This window comes from Littorina saxatilis, linkage group LG12 (genome assembly GCF_037325665.1).
Source record: "Littorina saxatilis isolate snail1 linkage group LG12, US_GU_Lsax_2.0, whole genome shotgun sequence".
NCBI lineage: Eukaryota > Metazoa > Mollusca > Gastropoda > Littorinimorpha > Littorinidae > Littorina > Littorina saxatilis.
Genome location: NC_090256.1, coordinates 11,744,362 through 11,770,012, shown reverse-complemented (window position 1 = coordinate 11,770,012; position 25,651 = coordinate 11,744,362). Strand labels below are relative to the sequence as shown.

Genomic DNA, 25,651 nt, shown 5'->3' with positions numbered 1-25,651 from the left:
AAGGGGGAAGCGAGAAAGTTAAAGAATCGTAGGGGATAGAGAGAGAGAGAGAGAGAAAGAGAGGATGTAATTACTTTTGTTTAATGTTTTTATATGGAGAATAATTGTATATGCGTGTTGTACATAATATTATGTTCGTGGTGTTAGTGTGTGTGTGTGTGTGCAATTGTTGGTGTGTTTATGTGTGTTTGTTGGAGTGTATGTGTGCGTGTGTCTGTGTGTGTCATTGTGCAAAACCTGACATTTGGTATCCTAATGTAACGTAATTATCTAGTTATCATTCTGTGATGGGATTAATACTAAATCAAACTGTGCGAGTATTTTGTTGTTGTTGTCTTATGAAGCAGTTAACACTGATTTGTCTGAGATTGGAGCACACATGGTTTTATTGTATTGTTTGATGTATATTGTTAGTTCTTATACCAATACTACAGCTTCAGTCAATCGACATTTCTTCCATAGGATTGGGGCCAACATTTGTATCGTTATTAATTTGTGTTTTTTGGGTCATTAATTTAAGAATGTTGCATACATTTTGATGAATGTTCGTATTTTGTATACAGGCTCATCTTAATTGTGTACACTATTAGTGTGCAAACGTTTTTGAAGATGCGTTAATAAACACCAGATTATATACGCGTTTGAAAAAATTTTTACGTCATGCGTCCCATCAACGTATTCTCGGTCAGCACTTTTTGCTGGAAGAAACTGCGAACTCTTTCTACGTAGCCTTCAGAACCGTGTAAAACTATACATACGTAGAGGTTACATGCCGAGTCTCAGTGATTATTAAAAATAATGGTCGAAGTTAGCGGATCATGAAAAATGCGAGCTTTATCATGACCGCGAACTGAGACCATTATTTTTTATAATCACTGAGACGAGGTGTGTAACCTCTTTATTCCTCCTTTCTTCAGTTATTCAAAGAAAAGAGGAGTTCTTTGCGAAAGTTTGATCGAATCCTATTCACTCAACCAATCAACCTGCGCAGGCGATCGATTAATGCGCGGTTGTATAGTTCCGTGCAAATCATTCCATTATGTTAACACTTCTTGTCAGTTTCCCTATTTTGGACTAAAATCAAGTACACAGATATGCTGTTATTCTGCTGTGGCGGTAAAGGCAGATATTGTGTGTTCTGTTTATGTTTTGGTATCGCTTAGGATAATGTTCTTTCGTCAAATGGGACTAGCAGACGAACTTTTGCACCCGTGTTCCAACGTTAAAAACTGTATGAAGTTCAGTTTTCTGGGGAAAATATTGCACGAAACCGATTTATGTTCTTTAAATTGATGAGATGTGTGCATTTGGTTGCGTGTGCTCTGTTTATAAAATGAAATATTGTTGAAAACTGACCGTCGGATTGCAGTCTGTTGTCGAAGAAACTGAGTGAAAAGAAATTTGAAAGGGGAACTACTCTTGTCGCTAGACAAAGTATGAGAGTTACTTGCCTTGGGAATTTGCTTGTGTTGAACGTTTGCGCACGGCAGATCTAGATTCAGAAAACAACCGAACTCATGGATTTTATATGGAGATTCATGTGTTCAAGCCTGTAGTTGTTAATTTGAACGCGGTATGTTTGTATTGTTTGCTCCAGAGATGTGGACTTCGTACATTAGAGCGTTCGGAACTTTTCAGTCGCAAAAGTAGTACCGACACAGAACAGCTTCTCAACCCATTGCGCTATCGAGGATTCAGGCTGTTGCTGGCTCGTTACTTGTTTGGTTGCTGGGTGTTTATCGAATAATAACTAGCTCTATACAAATTTACAGAGGTAAAGAAGCAGAGGGGGGAATAACGTGTAAACCACTGCACAACGTGTGGGTACTGATAAGGCCTGGCGCTCACATATATGTAACTTAAGCAGGACCGACGACGCACTGCAGATTATCCCAGCCCGCTACACGTTGCATGAAAGGAAAACAGGCCAAGTACTCGTCATAATCCCTATCGCGGCATAAATAATAGGCAGTGCGTCGTCTGTGCCGCTGAAACTGCGCAGGTATATTCTGCCCATTAGCAGTGTGGCAGATTCACACATTTTCCAGGTAAAAAGCAAACAAAGTAGTCGATTATTCACTTTATTTAACCATCCACGTGTCTTCAAGGTTTTGGACTCATTTTGCATGCATGAATGTACATCGATATTGACTAATAGTAATAATGTCTGCTTCATATTAAGTCAGGCTGCCACATCCACGCAGTAGTCTAGAGTTCATAAAAGTTCCAAGAAACGTAATTTGCATGCATTCTAGAATAAAGCATTATCTGATCATCTTCACACTCGCGCATCTAATGTGTGTCTGCCAAATTCAACAATGAATCCTGTTGAAAGGATAGAGGAAAGAAAGAAAGAAAGAGATAAAGAAGGTAGGAAGAAGGTAGGAAGAGAACCAACTAAAGAAAGAAAGAAAAGTTCAAAATATTTCTCCGAAAAATATGTTACAGTTGACAAGCTAAACAGTACCGTTCTAGACTATAGCGCGGACCGCAACGAAAACCATGACGTTGCAGCGGTCTATAATTAGACTACTGCCCGCCCTTGCCGAATCTGGGGCTGGTGATCTTGGTAGGAACCACCATGGATTCGCTGCCTCCACTGATTTGAGGCGTCCCACTTGGTCCCAGGAGACGTGACAGGGGTCCCGATACCTTCATCCTCTCCTGCTGTGCTCTGTAAGGACAGATGAGCAGACGAGACTGTAGCGGTAACATGGTGTGCAGGGAGGTGAAGAGGTATGACACCTGACACTTGACGTGTGTGTGTGTGTGTGTGTGTGTGTGTGTGTGTGTGTGTGTGTGTGTGTGTGTGTTCGTGTGTGTGTGTGTTTGAGAGAGAGAGAGAGAGATAGATAGAGAGAGAGAGAGAGAGAGAGAGAGAGAGAGAGAGAGAGAGAGAGAGAGAGAGAGAGAGAGAGAGAGAGAGAGAGAGAGAGAGCATGGTGCATTCACGCCAAAGCCATCGATGTTTTATTCTTGTGAAATTGCATTCCCATATAATTATATGTTGATATGAAACTTTCCTGCAAATTTACCGGATAAACTTTCGCGATGAGAATAGTTCTTAAGAAACAAAATCACCACAAGAACCTATAACAACTGAATACTTCAGAAGTGTTATCTGTTTTTTGTTAACTGTTAACCTTTCTTCCAAATGTAACGCTGACAATGACAATAGATCTAACATGATTTTATAAAAATCCTTTTTTGCGTTGCTGTTAACTTTTCCTCCAGATTAACCCAGATTAAACAAAATCACCGCAAGAAAAAATAACCAGCAGAAGGATGCTTCATACTGTTTCTTCTCCTTCGCCATAAGTTTGAGCCACATGTCTCCAATCGTCTGCATCTTGTGTTGGATGGCTTTGCTGCGTGCCGCCCCGTCTGACTTATCATCCAGCAACGTCGTCATTTCAATCGTCAGTTGCTGATACAGAACAAAACATAAGATTTAGCAAGATGTTTTTCAGGGTTGCCATCCTCCCATTAATTTTGTGGTATGAAGGTCCTGAACACCAACCTCCACTCACTTTGATTGATATAAACATTGGGATGTGCACGTTAAAGATCCCACGATTGACAAAAGGGTCTTTCCTGGCAAAAATGTATAGACATAGATAAAATAAATGTCCACCAAATACCCGGGTGACTTGGAATAATAGGCCGTGAAAAGTCAATATTCGCCGTAATGGCTTGAGATTTACTGGCCGATTTTTTCCGATCTCCAAGGTCAACTTATGTGCAGACCTGCTAGTGACTTAACCCCCTTCGTGTGTACACGCAAGTACAAGACTAAGTGCGCACGAAAACGATCCTGTAATCCATGTCGGAGTTCGGTGGGTTATGGAAACACGAAAATACTCAGCATACCTACTCAACGAAAGCGGAGTGAGCTGACTATGCTCTCAGAGTATAGTGTGGGGAACCCAAATGGGCAAACGAGCTCACACGTAACCAGATAATTCTGGAACGCTGAAGAAGAGGAAGAAGAAGAACTGGCCGATGTGAATGCATGATATATTGTGTAAAAAATTCCATCTCACACGGCATATATATATTGTGAGCCTTAGGTCGCCTTGTGATGAGATGTGTGCGCCTTAAGAATTCTCGTATTATTATTATTATTATTATTATTATTATTATTATTATTATTATTATTATTATTATTATTATTATTATTATTATTATAAACAGTCAAACCAAGTGATACTCAGAAATCGCAGCACTCTCTCAAACTGAGCTCAATTCTGAGTAAACAACACCACCCTGCACTCACTTCGAGTTGCATGAAGCGCGTGTTGAGGTCGTCCTTGTACAACTCGAGCCGCAGCACAGTCTCGTGGATGAACTGGCTAACGGCCTCCTTATTTGAGCCCAAAGTTGACTGTGTCCACTTAATATCAGGCTCAACAACTAATATGATGTTCCAACTTTAACAATAAACCACGAATCACAATATGGTGAAACACTCTCATAACGTAGCTGCCACAATAAACTACCAATCACGAACCGTCGCAATTTTGGACTTTCACTATCTGAGCTCAACCCTGTGCACACAACATCCTCACCGAACTCTCTTTCAGATGCATGAATAAGGTGTGAGATCCACAATAAACTACCAATCATGAACAGTCGCAAGACCCTCACTGCACTCATTTTGAGCTGCTCAAAGAGGATGTGAGATCCACAATAAACCAACAATCGCGAACATTCGCAAGACCCTCACTTTGAGCTGCACAAAGAGACTGTGAGATCCACAATACACTACCAATCATGAATAGTCCCAAGACCCTCACCGCACTCACTTTGAGCTGCACAAAGAGGATGTGAGATCCACAATAAACTAACAATCGCGAACATTCGCAAGACCCTCACCGCACTCACCTTGAGTTGCACGAAGCGCGTGTTGAGGTCTTGCTTATAGATCTTGAGCTGCATCACGGTCTCGGGGCTGGGCTGCATGAGGACACGCGTGGTGTGCGCGATGTACTCCCTGTCAAGCAGGTGGACCTTGGTCGTGGTCTCCGTAGTCAGGTCCACCTTCTCCTGGATCTGACGCCGCAATCTCCGCATGCTGCCGATCGACTCGTACGATTCAGGGTCCCGGCTCTGCTCGGTGGAGATAAAAAGTTGAATGTCTGGTGAGTTATTGTGTGTTTTTCTGTTATGCAATTCGGTGTCAAGAATAAGGTTCTAATCCTACACGTTGGACTAAAAAGTCGATTTTCAACTGATTTTCAAGACAGTTGTGCAGTTTACAATCATCACTGTGGTCGAGTCCTTCCCTATTCGTTGGAGTAAATAGTCGAATGTCAAGTGAGCTGCAACTTGCAAGATTTTTCAGTTATGTTGTTCAGCAACACTGGACACTTCAAATCCTGTGTCGAGTGTCAAAATCGCTATCCACCTAGTCATGACTGTAGCTCATGTTCAGGCCTTAACAACCATTCTCTAAAACAGGTTCATGCATTAGAGTGAGTGAATGGTACTTTCACAGACCGTTGAAAAAAACCTCTCCTAACAAATTAGGCATAGGGGCGAAGGGGGAAGGTATTCTTCAATGAGATCCATTGTGCAACTCGGTGACATAAATAGTTCTTGTCAGAACTAATGGAAGGGAATAAGGTTAAGGCGAAGTTGGCGGTTGGTTTTTATTGTACACCGCGTCAAGCTATTTGGCTATTCAGAACCTAGTAGATAAAATAAATAATGTTACCAGAAGGATTGTCAAGCGTTTCGGAAAGGATGAGAGTGTAGGAAGGGACGAACATAGGAATGGCCGCGGAGAAAAGGGCATTACTGTTGCAAGTAGGTTTCTCCGGAGACGAAGAAAGAGATGCATTGATTAAAGAGGCAAACACAGGAATGCCGACACGAAACAAGGAACTATGTTACCAGCAGATTCCTCCAGCGATGGATGTTACGGGGATGGCTCAGTTCCTCCATCAATCTCTTGCTGCGGAGATGAACCTTCTCAATCTCTCCATGCAGGAACTTCACGCAATCTCTGTTCACACAGATAGGGGGGTTATGTTAACCGGACATTTGGGTATTTAACGGGTCACATTTTTAAAATACCGGAAATGAAATCGGCAACCGATTGTATCAACTTGATAATAATAATAATTGTCAGTAAGTACTGGTGTCACATGACTGATGTGAACCAGTTGATTGGCTAATGGCGATGCGCTTAAATCTGTTAGCGCACTCTTGGAGTGCGCTAACTTTTCCACAGAGCGTATTCTTACACCATTTGCCAGAATTAATTAATGACATGTAGCTTATATTCTCCACTTTACCAAAAAATAACCATAAATTTCCTGCGGCTCAAAGCAGAAGTGGTTTTTTTTCTGACAGATCGCAGGCGCCTGTGCCACAGTGAATCCCACTGATCTAAAAATAGAAGCGGCTGTGTCTCTTCCACAATGGTCTCTTCTCGTTTTGACTTGCAAAGATTCTTCTCATATGCCGTGTTAGTGGCATGTAGCTTATTAACCACATTACCAAATGATGAGTTAGTATAAAATTCCCAGCGGCAAACAGAGAACACAAGTGTTTTTCCGATACCGTAAAGTCGACTCTGTTATAGTAGACAACACTGAAATACGACTGCATCAGTTCAGTAAATGAATGGTTTCCGAATTATTATTTCAAGGCAACAACAATCGGAATCGAAAACGTGTAGGGTTAAGAACGTTCTTACCATGTACAAAACTTATTACCAGCCTGCCTCATGCGTGTAGACGAGCAATTTTTGTTTTTGAAATGAGACTGCAGTTCAGTGGTTCGATTGCCCTAGCCGCCTAGCAGACGACATAAACGATGGGGATATAATACGTGTAGAGTTCAGAGCATTCTTACCGTTCATATATTCACGACTTTCCGACCTTGACATTGTAGCTAGGGTCATGTGGGCGTTGGCATCATTGTCCAATCAAAAATAGTCAATGATCATCTACGAAGTGTGTTCCGGTTTGCGCAGAAAAAGAGAACGTGGTTTGACAACAAAAGGGCATTTTGACCGGCTCGCACTACAGCATCGTTCAAATGTGGGAGAACGACACATCTGACAAATAGCCAGTGGTTACCAACATGAGAAACTGGGGATAGGAATCGTAATCCGTATGTAAGTTTAAAGCGGCTCTGACGCTGTTTGTACATCCTAGTGGTGTTTTAAACCGGTTTCAGACCGGAACACACTTCGGAGATGAAAACAAAATAGCAGCCCCCATGAAATCCGAAAGGTCAAGCAAAAAAGTCGTGAATAGTACCAGACTCCCCAATAAGTGAAGATACAACACGAAAAACATACCACATTTACTTTGAAAATGTGCTAACCGTGGCCTTGGAGTCAATTCAAGGGGCAACACTCTGCACAGTCAATTTGTCGAAGCTCGATGAAGGTTTCGAATCGCAAATAACTAAGAGCACAGTCCTTTCTCCGAGTTTAAATGAGGTCTGTATGAAAGATCATCACTTTTTAGCTTAACGCTACTCTGGAATTTACCAACAGAAATTAAAACAAGAGTTTGCGTGTGACGAAAGCACGACACACTTGAGACAGCCCACACAAAAATATATCTGACACAAACCTGACCACACAGTTATGCCTATCCAAATGCGCGTAGCAAAATGTGAGTTTTGAATCTTCTTTTTTCTCTGGCGGTACTGACAATATCGTTATTGAAACAATCCCAGTGCACTAAGGGATTTATAGAGCAAATCTCGAAAATAATTATTGAACTCAGCGCTATGCGTTTCGTTCAATAATGAATTTTCTCGATTTGCTCTATAAATCCCTTAGTGCACTGGGATGTCTCAATAACTTAAATGATAATAATAATAATAATAATAATAATAATAATAAAAATAATTGTCAGTAAGTACTGGTGTCCCATGACTGATGTGAACCAGTTGATTGGCTAATGGCGATGCGCTAAAACTGTTAGCGCACTCCAAGAGTGTGCTAACTTTTCCACAGAGCGTATTCTTCGGCCCTTTGCCTAAGCGAGATTATACTCTCATCCTCAAAATTAATTAATGACATGTAGTTTATATTCTCTACAATACCTTGCAAATGACCATAAATTTCCTGCTTCTTAATTAAAGCAAAAGTGGGGTTTTTTTCTGACAGATTGAATGTGCCTGTGACACAGTGCCACTGATCTAAAAATAGACGCCGCTGCGTCTCATTTCATTTTCGACTTGCATAGATTCTTCTCATATGCCGTGTTAGTGGCATGTAGCTTATTAGGCCCAAAAAAAAAAATTGTCTGTTTAGGGTAACCCGACCGACCCTATCGATTTGGCGCCGACCCAAAAACTTTTTTTTGATTTCAAAAAAAAAAAGAAGAAAAAAAAGAGGTAAAAATGCTAAAAAGAGACATTTGGCGTTTCTTTCTCTCCCTTTCTCTCTGTTTTATTTATACGTTAGTTTTGAAACATGTATTCATCAAATATAAGAAGTGAATGTTCAGTCAACATAGCATTTACACACACACACACACACACACACAAAAAACAAACAAAAAAAACCTACCTACCTACCGACCCTACTTTTTTTGGTCATGTTACCCTAAACAGACAATTTTTTTTTTTTGGCCTTATCCACATTACCAAATGATGAGTTAGTATACAATTCCCAGCGGCTAACAGGAAAACACAAGTGTTATTCCGATAACGTACCAGCTAGACCAGCATTTGGAAGTCGACTGACTCGATCGACTCTGTCATACGTAGCAGACTACACTGAAATACGACTGCATCAGTTCAGTAAATGAATGGTTTCCGAATTATTATTTCAAGGCAACAACAATCGGAATCGAAAACGTGTAGGGTTCAGAACGTTCTTCTATATACATATATATACAACTAGTGTCTGTCTGTCTGTCTGTCTGTGTGTCTGTGTGTCTGTGCGCGATGCACGACCAAAGTTCTCGATGGATCTGCTTCAAATTTGGTGGGCATATTCAGGTACACCCGGGACACAACCTGGTCGATGAGATATTTCAACACGTGCTCTCAGCGCGCAGCGCTGAACCGATTTTGTTTTTTGTGCTGAACCGATTTTGTTTTTTTTGTCTGGATCCACTACCAGTAACTCTTCCTTATCTTCTCCAGTGTTTTTAGCCGCGATTATCTCCCTTCCTCCGTGCGGTGCGCATAGCCGGGTCCCCGGCGCAGCCGGGTATTCGGATCGACTTCTTCCCGGCGCAGCCGTACCCGGCGAAGCGGGTATTCATCTAGTACCATATATAAGACTTATTACCAGCCTGCCTCATGCGTGCAGACTCAATGCAACGTGACGAGCAATTTTTGTTTTTGAAATGAGACTGCAGTGGTTCGATTGCCCAAGCCTAGCAGACGACATAAACCCCGCTCAGCAAATTAACATGTTGGGCAAATGTGAACGAAACAACGATGGGGATATAATACGTGTAGAGTTTAGAGCATTCTTAAGGTTCATATTTAGTACCAGACTCCCCGATGAGTGAAGATACAACACAAGAAACATACCACATTTATTTTGAAAATGTGCTAACCGTTGAGCAGTCATTGGAGTCAATTCAAGGCGCACCACTCTGCACAGTCAATCCGTCGAAGCTCGACTGGAGGGTTTGAATCGCAAATGACTAAGAGCACAGCCCTTTCTCCGAGTTCAAATGAGGTCTCTATGAAAGATCATCACTTTTTATCTTGACGCTACACTGGAATTCACCAACAGAAATTAAAACAAGTTAGCTAGTTAATTAGTTAGCTGTTGCTTTTTGGGTCCAGCGGACCATTTAGGCCAAATCAGGACGTGTGACGAAAGCACGATACACTTGAGACAGCCCACACAAAAGTAGATCTTTCACGACCTGACCACACAGTTCTGCCTATCCAAATGCGCGTAGCAAAATGTGCGTTTTGAATCATCTTTTTTCTCTGGCGGTACTGACAATATCGTTATTGAAACAATCCCAGTGCACTAAGGGATTTATAAAGCAAATCTCGAAAATAATTATTCAATCAATTAATCAATAAGAAGCTTACATCGCGCGTATCCCGTGGGTACAGTTCTAAGCACTTGTCGAAGAGTTGTCAACACAGGACTAACAGAAAAAAACACCCATCTACAGACGGACATAAACCCTATCACACACTAGCAGACCCTAATAAACATACAACAAACAACTGTTTAACAACAATGTACACATCAATAGCTAGGTCCAAACAATATAATATTAAGCACACACAAAACAACTCTCACAGAGCACAACACAAGGATGTCATTTGGAGCACAACACATCGCGTCGAACATGAAAGTCACAGCCAGCTACGGGAAGAACTGAGTCTTCAACCTACTCTTGAACGCGTCAAGAGAGGGGCTCTGGCGGAGCTCAAGCGGCAGGGAGTTCCAGACGGAGGGGCCCGCGGAGGGGAATGCACGCTGACCAGCAGATGCGAGTTTCGAGCGAGGGATGTGAAGGCGGATTGGGTCAGCAGCAGAACGAAGAGGACGGTCGGAGGGCTGGGTGTACAGGTCCAGGGATAATTGAAGGTACTCAGGAGCCGAGTCGTTGAGACACTTGTAGACCAGAGTGGACAGTTTGTAGGAGATTCGGGTGTTGACAAGGAGCCAGTGCAAGGAACGAAGTAGGGAGGGTGATTGAACTCAGCGCTATGCTATCTCTTAGTGCACTGTAATATCTCAATAACTTAAATAACAAGAGGCGAAGCCATCAAGGCTCACGTAAGAAATCGACAAACAGTAACACAAACTCAATCACTCCGTCACACACACACACACACACACACACACACACACACACACACACACACACACACACACTCACACGCACACACACACACACACACACACACACACACACACACACACACACACACACACACACACACACACACACACACACAGAAAGAGCATAGGTGAAACTGTGCAAGAAAGCGAGACACTAGATCTAGATCTGTCTGTCTGCATGTAGCCTACTTACAAGGACACGACTGCCAACCAGTCTCGGCGCGCTCAAAATAATAATGACCGAGACTTTCAGTACTTCCTTCGCGTGACGTCTAACCCTCTTACGTCATAATGTGACGTCAATGTAATGTGACGTCTTCAAATGTTAGAGTTTCTACCACAGACATACACACGCACAGACGCACGCACGCACGCACGCACAGACAGACAAAGTTACGATCGCATAGGCTACACTTACGTGAGCCAATAATAATGATAATAACAATGACAGCTTATACAGCGCGAACCACAGTAAACTATGCTCTCGACGCTTTACATATTAACTATGAATAAATCCATACTATTTGAACATCAAATACATATACATTCTAACAAACATAATACTTTCTTTGATTTCCATGTTTTGCCAAACTCGCCTCGTTCTCTTGGGCAGTCATTGTGATTTGATTTCAAATGATTTGATTGTTACTACTGCTTGATTTCTTCCCTTGATGATCTCCCTCGCTAAGGATCTAGCCCGCTTGAGTTTCTGTGGATGTATGGAGCGCGCCATGTCCTGTCGTCAGTGAAATTCAATTTTTGTTGCTTGTTGGATTGGCAGATAATGATTATAGGGTCTTTCTTTCTTTATTTGGTGTTTAACGTCGTTTTCAACCACGAAGGTTATATCGCGACGGGGAAAGGGGGGAGATGGGATAGAGCCACTTGTTAATGGTTTCTTGTTCACAAAAGCACTAATCAAAACATTGCTCCAGGGGCTTGCAACGTAGTACAATATATGACCTTACTGGGAGAATGCAAGTTTTCAGTACAAAGGACTTAACATTTCTTACATACTGCTTGACTAAAATCTTTACAAACATTGACTTTAGTATATTCTATACAAGAAACACTTAACAAGGGTAAAAGGAGAAACAGAATCCGTTAGTCGCCTCTTCCGACATGCTGGGGAGCATCGGGTAAATTCTTCCCCCTAACCCGCGGGGGGAAATTGTAGGATCGGTCGGGTTGCCATACCAGTGGTGTGAGTGTGTTTGCTTTATATCGATTAATGTAAAATATATCACTGACTTTACAATCGGTCGGGTTGATATAACAGTGGTGTGCGTGTATTTGCTTAATACCGATTAATGTAAAACATACATCACCGAGTTCACACTCACTGAAGGTTGTCGAGGTTGTTCCTGTACTTCTGGTCGGCTTTCCTCAGGTCCCTGGTGTGCCTGAGGTTGGCTGTGAGGGTGGTGTGCTCCTTGAAGCGGATGTTGTACATGTTCTCACCCTTCTCTAGGAGGGATTGCCTCAGCTTGACGTGCTCGTACAGGTCGTGCAGCTCGTGGTGCCTTCGGGTCAGAGCAAGGTCAAGACCGTCCACGTCTCGGATCACCTGGACGAGAGTGGGGAGAGGTCGTGAGGTGAGGGCATGTGAGGATAGAATGCCTGGTGAGCGCGGTGCCTTTTGCAACTTTGTTTTACGTTCAGTCAAGAACTCGCTGTAATAACGACAATATACTCGCCGTAATAAAGGCAATAAATGCACCTTAACAACGACAATAAACTCACCGTACTAACCACAATAAACTCACCGTAATAACCACAATAAACTCACCGTAATAACCACAAAGAACTCACCTAACAACGACAATAAACTCACCATAATAACAACAATAAACTCACCGTAATATTTACAATAAACTCACTGTAATAACCACAATAAACTTACCGTAATAACCACAATAAACTCACCGTAATAACCACAATAAACTCACCGTAATAACCACAATACACTCACCGTAATAACCACAATACACTCACCGTGATAACCACAATACACTCACAGTAATAACCACAATAAACTCACCGTAATAACTACAATAACCTCACACCAGACCTGTTTACCCCCATAAGTGTTTTGGAGTAATGCTCAGCCCCAAAAATAGTAATCCTGGCACACAAATAGTAATCATCCAGCATTTGTCGCCAATTACAACGCACATGACAACTGTGTCGGCGAAACGCAATCATGCACCTATATCCATCATTCACAAACAAAACACATCAGTCAGTTTTTGTAGTCATCATAATTTCAAAGAAGATCACATCAAAAGCACATGCATCACTGATTCTTTTTCTTTTGCTCGCTGTAGGCCTTTTTCAGTGTGTCAAGCGCTTCTCTACTGTACTTGCGCTTGCCGCATGAGTGAGGGCGAGACTTCACCACTAGAAGGCTCTCCAGCGTCTCATCAGCCAGACATGATCTCTGGTCAGTCATGTGCTTTTTCACCCCATTTTACCATTGAAAAAAAACAATGCCAAACATTTGAATTAATAACAAAACAAAAAAAAAAAATTTTCCTTTTTTTTTTTAATGAAAATCGTAGTCTTGACTCGGATTGCGGAATGGCGTATTTTTTGCAGAAAATCGTAATAAATTACGCCAAAATCGTAAGGGTAAACAGGTCAGTCACCGTAATAACCACAATAAACTCACCGTAATAACAAAAATAAACTCACCGTAATAGTAATTATAAACTCGTGATAACGACAGCACACTTGCCGTAATAACGACAACACACTCGCCGTGATAACGAAAATCAACTCGGCGTAAAAGCCATGATAAGCTCACCGAAATCACAACAAAAATTATCACGGTAGTAACGACAATAAACTCACCGTAATAACTACAATAAACTCACCTTAACAACGACAATAAACTCACCTTAACAACGACAATAAACTCACCGAAATAGCAATATAACTCATCGTAAGAACGACAATAAACTCACCGAAATAGCAATATAACTCATCGTAATAACAACATAAACTCACCGTAATAAAGACAATTAATTCAAGGAAATGACAATATAACTCATCGTAATAACGACAATAAACTCACCGTAATAACGACAATTAACTCACCGACATGGCAATATAACTCATCGTAATAACGACAAAAGTGATCACCGTAATAAAGACAATAAACTCACCGTAATAACAACAATTGTCAGTAAGTACTGGTGTCACATGACTGATGTGCAACAGTTGATTGGCTAATGGCAATGCGCTTAAAACTCTTGGAGTGCGCTAACTTTTCCAGAGAGCGTATTCTTCCGCCCTTTTCCAAAGCGAGGCTGTGCCCCTTCTTTTGATTTGACATCAGGGGACACCACTCAGTTGCTTGGGGGTCGTTCATTTTTTGGGGAGCATAGAACATTTCGGTACATGTTGTATTTTATACCAATAATTAATACTTAAGTGAAACTGTACACTAACGGGTACATTTTGCTCAACTTTAACTCATACTGTTAGTTTCTAATCGATGAAATGGTACAGAGGGTAATCAAATCGTAAAATGCATGGTCGGCGATGAAACCGTCAATACCCCCGAAATGTGCAAAGCCGACACACACACAAAAGTAGATCTAACTCGACCTGTCTATAATTGATCCAAACGCTTGCAGAAAAATGTGCTTTTTCAAACGTTCTAATCTTTTTGTCGTTATTGACAATATCGTTATTGAAACAATCACAGTGCGCTAAGAGATTTATAGAGCAAATCTTGAAAATAGTTATTGAACTCAATAATTCATTTTGTCGATTTGCTCTATAAATCTCTTAGCGCACTGTGATGTCTCAATAACTTAAATTAACTCACCCAACTAGGAATATAACTCATCGTAATACCTACAATAAACTCACCGTAATAACTACAATAAACTCACCGAAATGGCATTATAACTCATCGTAATAACGACACGAAACTCACTTTTTCAACGACAATAAACTCACCGTAATAACTACAATAAACTCACCGTAATAACGACAGGAAACTCACCTCAACAACGATAACAAACTCACCTAAATGGCAATATAACTCATGGTAATAACGACAGGAAACTCACCTTAACAACGATAATAAACTCACCTAAATGGCAATATAACCAGACATACATACAGAGATGCAAAGCGGGGGCCGCTCGCGTGAACTCTTGGGTTACCGCGGCGCTCGGTCAGCGTGACCTCGCGCGATTGTTAGCCATCATCCCGTACGTTGTTTGCTTGCTCTCTGGCACCGATTTGAAGTGCTTTTCTGTCATATTTCTTTGGATATATCCAGCTTCAGACGAGAGATATCAGTGGTAAGTAAACTTGATTAATATTCTGTAGCTTCAATAGTGTGCACACGAACGCATTTGAGAGGATTGGGCTCCCGAAGTGAGTCAAAAACGGTTCCTTCGGTTCTTGCGGCCATTGTTTCTAAGTACATTGTGCATGGAGGCAATGTTTGGGAGCTAACATTTTCTTTTGTGCGCAACTTTGCTTTCCCTTAACTGGCAAATGCAATACTGGTGTATACATTAATCTGTTTGTATAATATTTGACGCGCTGTAATTAAATTTGATGCTTTTAAGTCTCACTCAAGTGGTTCTCGCACTTACACTGGCGTGTGGATAAAAAGTTTTTAAGGAGAAATGAGCGAAATTGCTTACTTTAGGATTCATCTTCTAATCACCAAATGATGCAATAATCTTCTTGTTGTGATTTTCTGTTTCTCATGAGTGCAAATAATTAACAATTTGCATGTTTTATTATCTATGATTTTCTATGAAACAGTTATAACTCTTTAAAAACACAACACTTGGCGCCAGTGGGAGGATTACTTGCCCCTGCCGTGGGCGAAGATAACGCGAGCTTGGCGCCAGTGGGAGGATTACTTTCCCCTGCTGTAGGCGAAGATAACGCAAGCGGGAAGACAGCGCTTCGCATCTCTTCTATCTATCTATGTCTCTGATATAACTCATGGTAGTAACGACAGGAAACTCACCTTAACAACAATAATAAACTCACCTAAATGGCAATATAACTCATGGTAACAACGACAGGAAACTCACCTTAACAACGATAATAAACTCACCAAAATGGCAATATAACTCATGGTAATAACGACAGGAAACTCACCTAAATGGCAATATAACTCATGGTAATAACGACAGAAAACTCACCTAAATGGCAATATAACTCATGGTAATAACGACAGGAAACTCACCGTAATAACGACAGGAAACTCACCGTAATAACGACAGGAAACTCACCAGCTCAAGTCCTTTCACTTCTCTAATTCTTTCCTGCTTCATCACTCTCGTAATTTTGATCATCTTTTTCTCCTCCATGTCTTGGTTCTCGATGATAACCTGCATAAAAAAAAGGTACGCTAGTCACAAAGGTGTGTGGCGTTTCCTTAATCAGTATCATCACCATGTAGATGGATTAAGAAATCATAAAGCGCAAAACCGTCCTAATACACACGGTCTTAGTGTATCAAAAGGTGGAAATAGCTGCAAAAAAGTGTTTAACTCATGGTCTCCCAGGTACGGATATATCCGTACCCACACATATATGGCTCTATCTGACCAGGTACGGATATATCAGCTCAGACTGTTAGCTTCAGTCGCTTCCTGTAACGTCGATCTAACGCCTGCATTCGTGCGTATTGTTACATTTTTGTTTGTTTGTTTGTTTGCTTAACGCCCAGCCGACCACGAAGGGCCATATCAGGGCGGTGCTGCTTTGACATATAACGTGCGCCACACACAAGACAGAAGTCGCAGCACAGGCTTCATGTCTCACCCAGTCACATTATTCTGACACCGGACCAACCAGTCCTAGCACTAACCCCATAATGCCAGACGCCAGGCGGAGCAGCCACTAGATTGCCAATTTTAAAGTCTTAGGTATGACCCGGCCGGGGTTCGAACCCACGACCTCCCGATCACGGGGCGGACGCCTTACCACTAGGCCAACCGTGCCGGTCGTATTGTTACATAGTTGCTACACATTTACTATTATTCTGAGTGACCTGCTGCAGCAGAGCTGGTCTCTGCTAAAAAAAAAACTTTGTCAACATAGGTGGGGTAGAAAGTGTAAACACATACTAGACCCATGGCCATCCCATTTCATATACACAACGCAAAACGCGTGAGGCACGATTCCAATCACCTTGGTCCTGGTGTTGGATTCCTTGAGGTCCTTGAGGTTGACCCTGAGAATGAAGGTCTGCCTGCTGAGCTTCTGCGAGGCCATGGTCTCGTGCAGGATACACTCATCCCTGTAGTCTCTCTCCTGCACCAGCTTCTGAGCCTCGTACTGCATCGCCATGGTCTTGGCTTTCAGGTTGGTCATCAGGTCCTTGCAACAGAGTTCAATCTCAGCTTTTGCCTGACTCATAAAATTGGCTCTTAAAACTGAGTCGTAAAATTGGCTCATCGGACGGATTCATTTAGTTTGCTTCATAACACCGGCTCTTAAAACTGTCTCGTATAAGAAAATGGGCTCATAATTTGTAGAGCTGGAGTGGCCACGAACACAACGACGTGTGCTACTACTTCTACTACTACTGACCACTGCTGCTGCAACTACTACTTCTATTACAGTCATACCTGTCTAATAACGACCATCCCAAGGATCGATCCTGGACAGCCTCAGGTGGTGGTTTTAGACAGGTGGCCGTTATGGAAAGGTGAATTATATAGAAAGAAAAAAACACCTGTTCGGGGATCCTCTTGGTCCTCATGGAAAGGTGATCGCCAGGTCAAGTTGACTGAACATCTGCTGCTGCTGCTACTACTACTCTTGTTACTGCTACTGGTACTACTGGTACCACAACTGTCACTTTTGTTTTTTCTTGTTCTTCGTCTACGAAAGCCACTCATTATGTTTTACAACCTGGGTTTTCTACAACACTTACAGCCAATCTATCTGCTCCAGTTTTTGGAAGAATCTTTCCTCAGCTTGTTCACATTGTACCATTTTCTTAAACCAGCTGTCCATGACCCCCGAACACGTTGACTGGGGTATGTCAAAATTAACGCCCTCGGGAATGCTCGGGCATCTTCGGTGTTCTGGAACTGCTTTCCCTTCAACTGCCTCTTGATGGAGGTCTGAGGCGTGTGAATATGGTAGGCAGGTGACAAGGTGAACATCATTGGCGGCTAGAAAGTCAAGAGTTACAGCTGATGTGTGAGTGCTGGATTTTTCGTGATGGAGCAGTAGACCCCGGACACCCGTTCGAGGACGTCGTGTACAACATACCAGACAGAAATGAGGCAAGCGGTGGTTGACATACCAGTCAGCAGTTATCGGTTGTCTGTCAAGTGATATGGTGGCAACGTGGCCGGATTTTGCAAAGAAATACACTATGATTAATTTGTTAGGAAGCACTTCTGTTTCTTATGGATTTTACAGGTGGGCTCTCATCTAGGAAGACCCACACCGCCAACAGTTGCTTTATCTTTGGGTCCTATTAGTTTTCCCATGTTTGGTCATCTGTTACGATGCCCCAAACGGGAGGAAACCTTCTTCCGTCAAATGTTCATAGCATATGAGTGCACCTACCCCGCTTTTGCTCTTCACTATGGTTATGGGGCACCCAACGGTCACAACGTTTCCTTGAAACTAAAAGTGAGACTTCCCAATTAAATTTTATTCTATCATGTATTTCAGTGTATATCATTGTTGGGTCCTTTTCAATCAGGGACTAAGACGTTTTCTGGGGTAACGACTGTTGCCATTCGACCACAACGGTCAACGTTTGTTAACGTCCACGCTCCAGTAATGAACTGTCTGAATCACCTGAAAATAGTGGCTTTCGGTGGAGATTGTTTCACCAGACAGTATTTTAAGCTTAAAAAGCACTCTTTTCCCTGGCAGTAGCCAGAATACATCATAGCTCAAAAATCTCTTCGCGAAAGGTCAACCCTGCGGGCAGGAGACCCATAACCCTTACTGGACATTTTATCGCATTGAATGAAAATTGCACGGAATCAAGTAATTTTATTTGTCAAAAGTCTTCCCAAAACTGGTCTTTGATGTCATGAAAAAGGCAAAGTAGTAACTTCACTAGTTAGCCCAGGTTGCAAAATATAATGAGTCCCCCTCGTATTATCTATACACGCTTTACCATTCGCTGCAGAATATGCCTGGTGCAGAATATGCCTGGTGCAGATGACGTGCTCGTTCCTTGTGCCTCCGTACAGGTTCTGCATCGCGAGTTGCTTCTGCGATGAGCCACGTGAAGTAGAACTACTTCTGCTAGTATTACTAGTACTACTACTACGACGGCGACGACTATTACGACCACTACTACTACGACTACTACTAATATAACTACTACGACACCGACTACTTATATAACCACTACGATGACGACTACTTATATAACTACTACTACTACTTCTACTCTTCTTCTAGTACTACTGCTACTTTTTTTTATTTTTTTTTAACCTCAGCTGCATGCAGGTTTGCTACTACAATTATTTTTTGCCTTTTTTTTTTTTTTTTTTTTTTGGTGTGTGGCTTGGAGCAAACCTTCTTCATAGGTCTACTACTACTGCTACTACTATTGCCAGCAGAACAACAACTAGTACCGACACACTCTACCTTCAGCTGCAGAATATGCCTGTTGTAGATGACGTGCTCGTTCCTCGTGCTTTCGTACATGTTCTGCATCTCCATCATCGTCATCTCTTCCTCTGCGATCAGCCTCATGTAGTAGAACACTACATCCATCGACCTCCGCTCCTTCTCTGACACCTTCATACCCTACACACAAAGCCAGCAGCAATTATTCGCAATGTAAAAAGTGCATGAATAGATCGCGAAGGCCGGTCGCCGATTGGGTCCATGCACAGGCTGGTTGGTTCTTAGAGTTGTTAATGCCCCTTTAACGCCCCTTTGACCTATTTGTCTCTACACAGAAGGCTAACCTTTAGAAACTATTTGTCTCTGCACAGAAGGCTAACCTTTAGAAACTATTTGTCTCTGCACAGAAGGCTAACCTTTAGAAACTATTTGTCTCTACACAGAAGGCTAACCTGTAGAAACTATTTGTCTCTGCACAGAAGGCTATTAACCTTTAGAAATAAACTTTAAACAGACATAAAAATAACCAGACACATCTAAGCGTGTTTTTGTTTTGTTATTTTTCAAGGTGAGTCTTGTTTTCATTGTCTGCTTGGGGACTTTCTCACGAGTCGAGTCAAACTTGCGGACTCGTCATGCGATGGTTTTAACCTGTTTGACGGTGGGGATTACCTGATTCCATGATTATAGCTTCTTCATGGCGTACTTCTGCTGGTGTATATCTTTAACGCATGTAACCTTTTTGATGGTGGTAAAGGCCTGATTCCATGATTCTTGCTTCTTCATGGCGGACTTCTGCTGGTGTATATCTTTAACACATGTAACCTTTGTGATGGTGGTAAAGGCCTGATTCCATGATTCTAGCTTCTTCATGGCGTACTTCTGCTGGTGCACATCATGGTGGGGATGGCCTGATTGATGTAGTTGTCCCGCTCTGATTCTAGCTTCTTCATGACGTGTTTCTTATAATGCATGCTATCTTTTTGATGGTGGGGATTGCCTGATTGATGTAGTTGTCCCGCTCTGCTTCTAGCTTCTTCGTGACGTGTTTCTTATAGTGCATGCTATCTTTTTGATGGTGGGGATGACCTGATTGATGTAGTTGTCCCGCTCTGATTCTAGCTTCTTCATGACGTGTTTCTTATAGTGCATGTTATCTTTTTGATGGTGGGGATGGCCTGATTGATGTAGTTGTCCCGCTCTGATTCTAGCTTCTTCATGACGTGTTTCTTATAGTGCATGCTTTCTTTTTGATGGTGGGGATGGCCTGATTGATGTAGTTGTCCCGCTCTGATTCTAGCTTCCTCATGACGTGTTTTTAGTAGTGCATGCTATCTTTTTGATGGTTGGGATGGCCTGATTCATGTAGTTGTCCCGCTCTGATTCTAGCTTCTTCATGACGTGTTTTTAGTAATGCATGCTATCTTTTTGATGGTGGGGATAGCCTGATTGATGTATAGCATCTTGATCTTGCTTCAAGGTCAAGGTCGCAGGGGCCATAAATGTTGTCTAAAAAACAGCTATTTTTCACATTTTTCCCATTTTCTCTGAAGTTTTTCAGATTGAATACCTCACCTATATATGATATATAGGGCAAAGTAAGCCCCATCTTTTGATACCAGTTTGGTTTACCTTGCTTCAAGGTCAAGGTCACAGGAGCTCTTCAAAGTTGGATTGTATACATATTTTGAAGTGACCTTGACCCTGAACTATGGAAGATAACTGTTTCAAACTTAAAAATTATGTAGGGCACATGTTATGCTTTCATCATGAGACACATTTGGTCCCATATGATCAAGGTCAAGGTCACTTTGACCCTTATGAAATGTGACCAAAATAAGGTAGTGAACCACTAAAAGTGACCATATCTCATGGTAAAAAGAGCCAATAAGCACCATTGTACTTCCTATATCTTGAATTAACAGCTTTGTGTTGCATGACCTTGGATGACCTTGACCTTGGGTCAAGGTCACATGTATTTTGGTAGGAAAAATGTGTAAAGCAGTTCTTAGTGTATGATGTCATTGCTAGGTTTAGTTATTTGACCTTGACCCTGAAGGTCAAGGTCATGTAAAGGTCGAGGTCAAGCATGTGAGTCGTATGGGCTTTGCCCTTCTTGTTGATGGTGGGGATGGCCTGATTGATGTAATAATAAATAATAAAGATAGCTTATATAGCGCCGCTTCACAAATTTAACTATGCTCTTAGCGCTGTACATCGAGATATAACAATTTCAATAATATAAATACAAAGATGATATTATAATAATACACATTTACAAATATCACTCACGTGCATACATCCTCGTGCACACCACGCGCATACACACTCCCACTCATTAACAAGTGCTTCCATCCCCCTGCCACTGAGATGTTCATATACCCCCCTGGACAAGCTCACACCATGTCCGTCTCCTCTCTGGACTGTACATACACTCAGCAAGAAAAAGAAAGACTAAATGCAAATTTCATACAGAACCCTATAGCTCAATCAAAGCTGAAGCAACTATACACAAAAAAAAAAGACACATTCAAACAACAAATCTAACTTCACCTCTAACAGTCTATAAAGATGGCAAGGACAATTTACAAGGATTCGCGAAAAAGGTGCGTTTTAAGGGAACTGCGGAAAGAGTCCTTAGAAGCAGAATGGCGAACGGAGGAAGGGAGAGAATTCCAGACAATGGCAGCCGCAGAAGCAAACGAGCGATTTCCAAAAGAAGGCAAGCTTCGCTCGAGAGTTTCCAGTTTGCGACTGTCAGCGCGTGAGCGGAGGTTGTAGTCAGAGGGATTGTCATATGTGACGAGCAGTTCCTTGAGGTATTTAGGGCCATCTTCAAATTTGGCAGAGAAACAGATACAAGCAAGCTTGTATCTGATACGAGCGGACACGGGAAGCCAATGAAGGGAACGAAGAAGTGGTGTGACATGATCAAACTTCTTAGAACGATATATCAATTTGGCGGCAGAGTTTTGTACCTTTTGGAGTGACTCGACAAGTTTTTGATCACAGCCATAGAACAGGCTGTTGCAATAGTCTATTCTGGATAGAACTAGAGAACAGGCTAGAGTTTGAGCGGCTTGGGGGGTAAGATAGTGGCGAATAGAACTGATTTTCCTTACGTTACTGTACGCAATTGTGCGGATGTTTTGGACGTGCTGGGAAAGGTTGAGGAAGTGGTCGAAGGTAACGCCAAGATTAGTCACAGAAGAGACAAAGTTGACGTCGCTATCACCGACATGAATGCTAGAAGGCAAAGAATTTTCAGGGAAAGATCTGTACTGGGACCTGACAAGCATGGATTCAGTTTTCGAGTCGTTTAGCTGTAGTTTGTTAGCCGTCATCCACGCCTTTACAGCAACAACACAGTCTTCCATTTCACTCACAGTGGTATCAATTTGATCAATCTCACTGTCTTTGTACAACTGGTTGTCGTCTGCAAAGGCGTGGTGATCGATAGGATACTGTTTGACGAGGTTAAAGAGGGGGTTCATGTACAAAACAAAAAGAACTGGACCCAACACGGATTATGTAGTTGTCCCGCTCCGATTCTAGCTTCTTCGTGACTTGTTTTAATAGTGCATGCTATCTTTTTGATGGTGGGGATTGCCTGATTGATGTAGTTGTCCCGCTCTGATTCTAGCTTCTTCATGACGTGTTTTTAGTAGTGCATGCTATCTTTTTGATGGTGGGGATTGCCTGATTGATGTAGTTGTCCCGCTCTGATTCTAGCTTCTTCATGACGTGTTTCTTATAGTGCATGTTATCTTTTTGATGGTGGGGATGGCCTGCGTACTGCGTACTTCTGCTGGTGTATATCTTTAACACATGTAACCTTTGTGATGGTGGTAAAGGCCTGATTCCATGATTCTAGTTTCTTCATGGCGTACTTCTGCTGGTGCACATCATGGTGGGGATGGCCTGATTGATGTAGTTGACTGTTGTCCCGCTCTGATTCTAGCTTCTTCATGACGTGTTTCTTATAGTGCATGCTATCTTTTTGATGGTGGGGATTGCCTGATTGATGTAGTTGTCCCGCTCTGATTCTAGCTTCTTCATGACGTGTTTCTTATAGTGCATGCTATCTTTTTGATGGTGGGGATGGCCTGATTGATGTAGCTGTCCCGCTCTGATTCTAGCTTCTTCATGACGTGTTTCTTATAGTGCATGCTATCTTTTTGATGGTGGGGATTGCCTGATTGATGTAGTTGTCCCGCTCTGATTCTAGCTTCTTCATGACGTGTTTCTTATAGTGCATGATATCTTTTTGATGGTGGGGATTGCCTGATTGATGTAGTTGTCCCGCTCTGATTCTAGCTTCTTCATGACGTGTTTCTTATAGTGCATGCTATCTTTTTGATGGTGGGGATTGCCTGATTGATGTAGTTGTCCCGCTCTGCTTCTAGCTTCTTCATGACGTGTTTCGTATAGTGCATGTTATCTTTTTGATGGTGGGGATGGCCTGATTGATGTAGTTGTCCCGCTCCGATTCTAGCTTCTTCGTGACGTGTTTTTAGTAGTGCATGCTATCTTTTTGATGGTGGGGATTGCCTGATTGATGTAGTTGTCCCGCTCTGATTCTAGCTTCTTCATGACGTGTTTCTTATAGTGCATGCTATCTTTTTGATGGTGGGGATTGCCTGATTGATGTAGTTGTCCCGCTCTGATTCTAGCTTCTTCATGACGTGTTTCTTATAGTGCATGCTATCTTTTTGATGGTGGGGATTGCCTGATTGATGTAGTTGTCCCGCTCTGATTCTAGCTTCTTCATGACGTGTTTCTTATAGTGCATGCTATCTTTTTGATGGTGGGGATTGCCTGATTGATGTAGTTGTCCCGCTCTGATTCTAGCTTCTTCATGACGTGTTTCTTATAGTGCATGCTATCTTTTTGATGGTGGGGATTGCCTGATTGATGTAGTTCCCGCTCTGATTCTAGCTTCTTCATGACGTGTTTCTTATAGTGCATGATATCTTTTTGATGGTGGGGATTGCCTGATTGATGTAGTTGTCCCGCTCTGCTTCTAGCTTCTTCATGACGTGTTTCTTATAGTGTATGTTATCTTTTTGATGGTGGGGATGGCCTGATTGATGTAGTTGTCCCGCTCCGATTCTAGCTTCTTCGTGACGTGTTTTTAGTAGTGCATGCTATCTTTTTGATGGTGGGGATTGCCTGATTGATGTAGTTGTCCCGCTCTGATTCTAGCTTCTTCATGACGTGTTTTTAGTAGTGCATGCTATCTTTTTGATGGTGGGGATTGCCTGATTGATGTAGTTGTCCCGCTCTGATTCTAGCTTCTTCATGACGTGTTTCTTATAGTGCATGATATCTTTTTGATGGTGGGGATGGCCCGATTGATGTAGTTGTCCCGCTCTGATTCTAGCTTCTTCATGACGTGTTTCTTATAGTGCATGCTATCTTTTTGATGGTGGGGATTGCCTGATTGATGTAGTTGTCCCGCTCTGATTCTAGCTTCTTCATGACGTGTTTCTTATAGTGCATGATATCTTTTTGATGGTGGGGATGGCCTGATTGATGTAGTTGTCCCGCTCTGATTCTAGCTACTTCATGACGTGTTTCTTATAGTGCATGATATCTTTTTGATGGTGGGGATGGCCTGATTGATGTAGTTGTCCCGCTCTGATTCTAGCTTCTTCATGACGTGTTTCTTATAGTGCATGCTATCTTTTTGATGGTGGGGATGGCCTGATTGATGTAGTTGTCCCGTTCTGATTCTAGCTTCTTCATGACGTGTTTCTTATAGTGCATGATATCTTTTTGATGGTGGGGATTGCCTGATTGATGTAGTTGTCCCGTTCTGATTCTAGCTTCTTCATGACGTGTTTCTTATAGTGCATGATATCTTTTTGATTGTGGGGATTGCCTGATTGATGTAGTTGTCCCGCTCTGCTTCTAGCTTCTTCATGACGTGTTTCTTATAGTGCATGTTATCTTTTTGATGGTGGGGATGGCCTGATTGATGTAGTTGTCCCGCTCCGATTCTAGCTTCTTCGTGACGTGTTTTTAGTAGTGCATGCTATCTTGTTGATGGTGGGGATTGCCTGATTGATGTAGTTGTCCCGCTCTGATTCTAGCTTCTTCGTGACGTGTTTTTAGTAGTGCATGCTATCTTTTTGATGGTGGGGATTGCCTGATTGATGTAGTTGTCCTGCTCTGATTCTAGCTTCTTCATGACGTGTTTTTAGTAGTGCATGCTATCTTTTTGATGGTGGGGATTGCCTGATTGATGTA

At 42.1% G+C, this 25,651-nt stretch overlaps 1 protein-coding gene across 1 annotated transcript in view; it reads right to left on the bottom strand.

Moving 5' to 3' along the window:
- Window positions 1-2,068: 2,068 nt before the first annotated feature.
- LOC138981250 (cilia- and flagella-associated protein 58-like) overlaps window positions 2,069-25,651 on the bottom strand; it is a 54,032-nt gene continuing 30,449 nt past the window's right edge. Inside the window, exons 12-19 of the mRNA XM_070354089.1 lie at window positions 19,418-19,579; window positions 16,979-17,167; window positions 16,075-16,173; window positions 12,145-12,368; window positions 5,896-6,007; window positions 4,885-5,109; window positions 3,297-3,427; window positions 2,069-2,674 (exon numbers count right to left, since the gene is read on the bottom strand). Of these exons, the coding sequence (XP_070210190.1) occupies window positions 2,530-2,674; window positions 3,297-3,427; window positions 4,885-5,109; window positions 5,896-6,007; window positions 12,145-12,368; window positions 16,075-16,173; window positions 16,979-17,167; window positions 19,418-19,579 (1,287 nt within the window). The 3' untranslated portion in view covers window positions 2,069-2,529. The remainder of the gene's footprint in view (window positions 2,675-3,296; window positions 3,428-4,884; window positions 5,110-5,895; window positions 6,008-12,144; window positions 12,369-16,074; window positions 16,174-16,978; window positions 17,168-19,417; window positions 19,580-25,651) is intronic.